Source organism: Nanorana parkeri, unplaced genomic scaffold (genome assembly GCF_000935625.1).
Source record: "Nanorana parkeri isolate BGI_ZX_2015 unplaced genomic scaffold, ASM93562v1 scaffold1200, whole genome shotgun sequence".
NCBI classification, from domain to species: domain Eukaryota; kingdom Metazoa; phylum Chordata; class Amphibia; order Anura; family Dicroglossidae; genus Nanorana; species Nanorana parkeri.
The window spans coordinates 388,374-393,931 of record NW_017307468.1 but is presented as its reverse complement, the minus strand read 5'-3'; the positions used below and the strand labels follow the sequence as shown (position 1 = coordinate 393,931).

Here is a 5,558-nt window from a genome sequence, read left to right as displayed (position 1 = left end):
TGTCACCTTTACACTAGAAATAAGCTATTGAGGTGCAGATCTCAGGCTTCAGGAGCCCAGAACTGACAGCCCAGGGACCGGAAGTGATGTAATCTGCATCGCTCCCGGTCCCATAGAACGGGGAGGGGATCGATGAACAGAAGTAACTCGCCAGGATCGCTTTTGTTGTAAAGCCGGCTTTCCAAGTTTAAACAGAGTCCCGGCGGCAAAAGCCGCCGGGAGTGTGTTTAAACAGCCCCGATGCTGGCGACGTACACTGTACGTCGTCAGTCACGAAGGGGTTAAACACTTTAACAACAGCACCCTCTTGAACATGTAACGAATTCTGCTGTTTTGCTGATACTCGCTCCATGGCTCCGAGCGCCAACAATCATCCCGCGTTCAGAGGCTGTTACATCGCGTTGTTTATCTTCAGAAAAAAATCACTTCTACTGTCGTGGTAACCAACCTGCTTCCCTATTTATAAGGCTGGGTTCACACCTAGGCGTATTGAATATGCGCGTTTTGCGTCGTGCGTTTTTACCGTGATGCGCGGTAAAAAACGCGGCACAAACGCCCGTTTTTGAGGGCTACTTGGCTGTATCCCAATGGAAACGCGAGACCAAAACGCCCCAAAGAAGTACATGTACTTCTTTGGGGCGTAGGCCGTTTTGTATTGCGTTCGGACGGGCGGAAATACGGCAAGGTGTGAACCAGACCCATTGAATACAATGGGATTTAGATGTTTGAGCGTTCGTCGAGCGTTGAACGCACTACAAAACGTTCAGGTGTGAACCAGGCCTAATGGTCTGGCCCTCCAGCAACTTCAGTGCCAAATTATTGCTAATTTGCCTACTAACATCAGGTGGTCATAATAATCCGGCCACTCAGTGTATATAATAATCCGGCCACTCAGTGTATATAATAATCCGGCCACTCAGTGTATATAATAATCCGGCCACTCAGTGTATATTGGCTGATTAGGAAGCGACTGATATTTTAACAGGAACTCCTGCCGTGTTATCCGCACCCCTTTCTCCCACACCCACTATACATGCCTATTATTTCCTGCAGTCTCCTTGCCAGTCTGGTGATGCCACCAGGACTTCCTCTTCTTCGGAAGCCATGGGAGACGGGTGTTCTTCCAGGACTGGGCGATGCTCGTATAATAATGTGTGAGCTCCTCTCAGTCATGGGGTACTGAGAGCCCAACCTACAAGCTTACAGGAAATGGTCATTTTACCCTGGCGATGACCTCTGGCCCTGGACCACAGAGGAAGACGGAAAGAGGGTAACCCTCTTATCATTGTAGGGTATTAACTACTACTTTAAAGTGTACCAGTGCTGGGGAAATAACAGGTTCACTTTAATGCTGGCTATTGCAGCTGCTTATACTTACCCCCAGTGCCCACATTGCCCAGGCAAACAAAGTGGCATACCCGTTACTTCCAGTACTCCCCCCACCTCCTATATAACACAGATTTTGGTATTTAGACGTCACCATCACATAGGAACAGAGGGAGAGTCTTGCAATCGAATTAAGCAAAGAGAAGGTATAGGCAGTGGTGTGGTGCTACCTTAAAGTGAACCCGTTGGCTTACCTTGCATAGGCAAATCACAGGTTCTCTTTGGGTGTTGGTGTTTTGGGAAAATCATCCTTTTTTTTTATATACCAACTGGGTTTTCATCCTGTGACAGGGCTCTGAACAAGTGCAGCGCGGAGGTGTACAAGAAGGTGGGCACACTGTACCAGGAGATGAGCGTCCATGAGCGGTCACTAGATTTCCTCATTGAATTGTTGCACAAAGATCAGCTGGATGAGACTGTCAATGTGGAGCCGCTCACCAAAGCCATCAAGTACTACCAGGTACGAGCTGCCACGTCAGGGACTGACACTAATGACGGAAGGGGATGATATGAATGTCCTGGTATACGAGGTGAGCTTTATTGTCTTTAATATTTCTTCTCATGTCTTCTCAGCACTTGTACAGCATCCACCTGGCTGACCAGCCTGAAGACTGCACTATGCAGCTGTTCGACCATATCAAGGTGAGCGCCGCATACCCCGTATACAGTATATCTGTATGATGACCAGAAACACAGTACAGTATGGGGCAGGGCACAGTAGAATGCAAGTTTTAGATACCATTGTGTTTATATTCATGCAAATGTTTTATTAAAGCTGAACTCCGGTATAAGCAGATGTCCTCTAAATACCAGATCCATGTGTGTTCTTCCTGAATCTTGGTGAGCTGCGTGTATTTTTTCCAGATCTGTGTAGTAATCCAGTGTGAGGAGCTTCCTGTAATAAAGACCGGTCACTGCTGCTCTCTCGCCTCGTGCAGGGTGACTGGTCTTGTCTCCGCCCCTCCTGTAATAAAGACCGGGCACTGCTGCTCTCTCGCCTCGTGCAGGGTGACTGGTCTTGTCTCCGCCCCTCCTGTAATAAAGACCGGGCACTGCTGCTCTCTCGCCTCGTGCAGGGTGACTGGTCTTGTCTCCGCCCCTCCTGTAATAAAGACCGGGCACTGCTGCTCTCTCGCCTCGTGCAGGGTGACTGGTCTTGTCTCCGCCCCTCCTGTAATAAAGACCGGGCACTGCTGCTCTCTCGCCTCGTGCAGGGTGACTGGTCTTGTCTCCGCCCCTCCTGTAATAAAGACTGCTGCTCTCTCTCCTCGTGCAGGGTGACTGGTCTTGTCTCCTCCCCCCTCCTGTAGCAGGCAGCCTGTAGTGGGTGGGGCCTGCTGGGCCCCTCCCGCAGCTTTGCTATATCTTTTGTTGCTATTAAGGAATATATTTCAATGAAAAGATTTTGTTCCTGGAGTTCAGCTTTAAAAATAAGAAGAAAGTTATTTTATTTCATGACAAGTTCCCAGTCTCCCAGTGATCCATCTCCAGTCTGTTTGTGACCTTGATCCTGATGTCTTTGTATCCGCAGTTTACACAGAGCGCTCTGGACTGTATGGGAGTGGAAGTGAGCAGACTGCGCGCCTTCTTACATGTAAGTAATGCGTGACCCAGAAATCTCCTCTCCTTTCTTTACATGTGGATGAGATTTCAGGGCAGCCGTCATTGTGCTTTCATGTTCTTATCACGGCCCAGATAACATTGCTGGCTGACACCGGCCAGAGCCCAAAGCTGGGTATACATGGATGGATTCATTCAGCTTTAGGGATTCCTCCGAATCTATTATTGTTTTAGGTGGTCAACCCCGTCATCTGCCAAAATACCTGCACAGCGTCTGCATCTGATTGGAAGCAGCACTGTTCAGTGGCCGGTATTTCAATGGACAGGGCCACCCCCTGAGAGAATTTGCTCAGTTTATAGCAAGGTTTTTTTTTTTTCCCCTGTACCACTTGTACTGGAGGCACAACACACAGTGAGAGGAATTTTATTTAAAGTCAGAGAAAATCCCCTCTTTAAAAAAGAGCTCCGGGCAGAAGTAAACCTAACCCTTGCAGTGCTTGTTTTTGTCTAGGGTGTGCAATAAAACAAGATATACTCACCCGATCCCCAGAGCAAGCTGACTGCTAGACCAACCCCTGCAGCCCGTTTCCTCCTCCATTTCGTTGATGGTCTGTCTCTCGGCATCCTCACGTCCAATACACTGTATAGGATGTGATGACTCGAGGATCCTTAGATTGCTGGAGCGGACGGGGAGCGATGCTTTAGGGACCAGTCTAGCAGCCAGTCCAGGTCCATGTTTCTGGTGAGTGTATCTTTTTATATTTGACACCCTAGACCAAAACGAGCACTTAACCCTTGCAGTGTGGGGTTAGTCCTGCGGCCGGGGGGGCATGGCTGCGCTGCCATTGACTTCAATGTACTGCCTCAGCCTCTCCCGCCCCTGAACGCAGGGAGAAGGCCGGGATGTGATCCTGTGCATTCTGGCACCAAATCGGGCCGAAACGCACTGTTTGTGAAGTGAACTAAACCTTAGTTTACTTCTGCCCGGAGTTCACTTTAAAGGGGTTCTAAACCCTCCATTGTTTTCGCTTTAACAGCGGTTTAAACTTACCCCGTTATCGCTGCGCGCTCCCGCCTGAGAATCCGAAACTGCTCGTGCGGCCGCAAAGCATCTTGGGGCGGGCGCATGCGCAGTTCGGATTTTCGGCCAGGAGACGAGCAGAGACGCAAGGTAAGTCTATGGACGGCGTGAACCCGCATGCAGACACCGCGGGATCGGAAGTGCCTGCTAGCAGAGAGAAGTCGGCGCTGGATCGGAGACCCGCAGCACCGCTGGAGGGAGAGATGAAAATGACAGGAAAGAAGAAGATCGGATTAAGAGACATCATTTAGGCCCCATTCACACTGAGCGATTCTCAAATTGCGCGATTTGCATTTTGCGCGATATCGCGCAAATGCTTGCGTTGAGCGAGCTAGAATCGCGGCAAAATCCGCTCCAAAAAGGGTCCTGCTGTAGCGACACACGACCCGCGACAGCGACTGACAGAGCACCATTGCCATGCATTGGAGAGCGATATCGCGGGAATTACCGCGCGATAAATCGCTCAGTGTGAATGGGGCCTGAAGGTAAGTGCTGACACTAACATTGGGGGGAGGGAAAAATGTTTTTGACTTTAATGTCACTTTAAGCTAGCCAGATACTAATAACATTTTGAGTGTGAATCGGCCGAGATTCTAGCCGTGGTACCCCTGCCAGCAGCATGTGTCATCAGATATCTCATTGGTGGGACGGAATATGATGTCATATATCTCATTGGAGGGATGGAATATGATGTCAGATATCTCATTGGAGGGGTGTAATGAGAGGTCCGATGTCTCATTGGAGGGGTGTAATGTGAGGTCCGATATCTCATTGGAGGGGTGTAATGTGAGGTCAGATATCTAATTGGAGGGATGGAATATGATGTCGGATATCTCATTGGAGGGGTGTAATGAGAGGTCAGATATCTAATTGGAGGGATGGAATATGATGTCGGATATCTCATTGGAGGGGAGTAATGAGAGCTCCGATATCTCATTGGAGGGGTGTAATGAGAGGTCCGATATCTCATTGGAGGGGTGTAATGAGAGGTCCGATATCTCATTGGAGGGGTGTAATGTGAGGTCAGATATCTAATTGGAGGGATGGAATATGATGTCGGATATCTCATTGGAGGGGTGTAATGAGAGGTCAGATATCTAATTGGAGGGATGGAATATGATGTCGGATATCTCATTGGAGGGGGGTAATGAGAGGTCCGATGTCTCATTGGAGGGGGGTAATGAGAGGTCCGATGTCTCATTGGAGGGATGTAATGTGAGGTCCGATATCTCATTGGAGGGATGGAATATGATGTCGGATATCTCATTGGAGGGGAGTGTCTTGAGTTCAGATATCTGTCCCCTGATTTTCTCCTTACTGACAAATCTCTTCCTCCCGGTCTGAACATGCTTCTGGCTCCCATATCCTTCCGTACCATTCCTGGTGTCTCATATGTCTTTCATCTCTTCGTCAGATTGGACAGGAGACGTCAGACTTTGCCATCCTCCTGAAGGATCTGGAAACCTCGTGCAGTGACATCCGTCAGTTCTGTAAGAAGATCCGCCGCAGAATGCCGGGCACAGAGGCAGCC

The 5,558-nt window shown here is 49.2% G+C and overlaps 1 protein-coding gene across 1 annotated transcript in view; it reads left to right on the top strand.

The window, feature by feature from the left end:
- The window catches only part of DCTN1 (dynactin subunit 1), a 133,549-nt gene that overhangs the window by 103,618 nt on the left and 24,373 nt on the right, over window positions 1–5,558 (top strand). Inside the window, exons 18-21 of the mRNA XM_018568514.1 lie at window positions 1,678–1,846; window positions 1,960–2,028; window positions 2,918–2,980; window positions 5,442–5,556. Of these exons, the coding sequence (XP_018424016.1) occupies window positions 1,678–1,846; window positions 1,960–2,028; window positions 2,918–2,980; window positions 5,442–5,556 (416 nt within the window). The remainder of the gene's footprint in view (window positions 1–1,677; window positions 1,847–1,959; window positions 2,029–2,917; window positions 2,981–5,441; window positions 5,557–5,558) is intronic.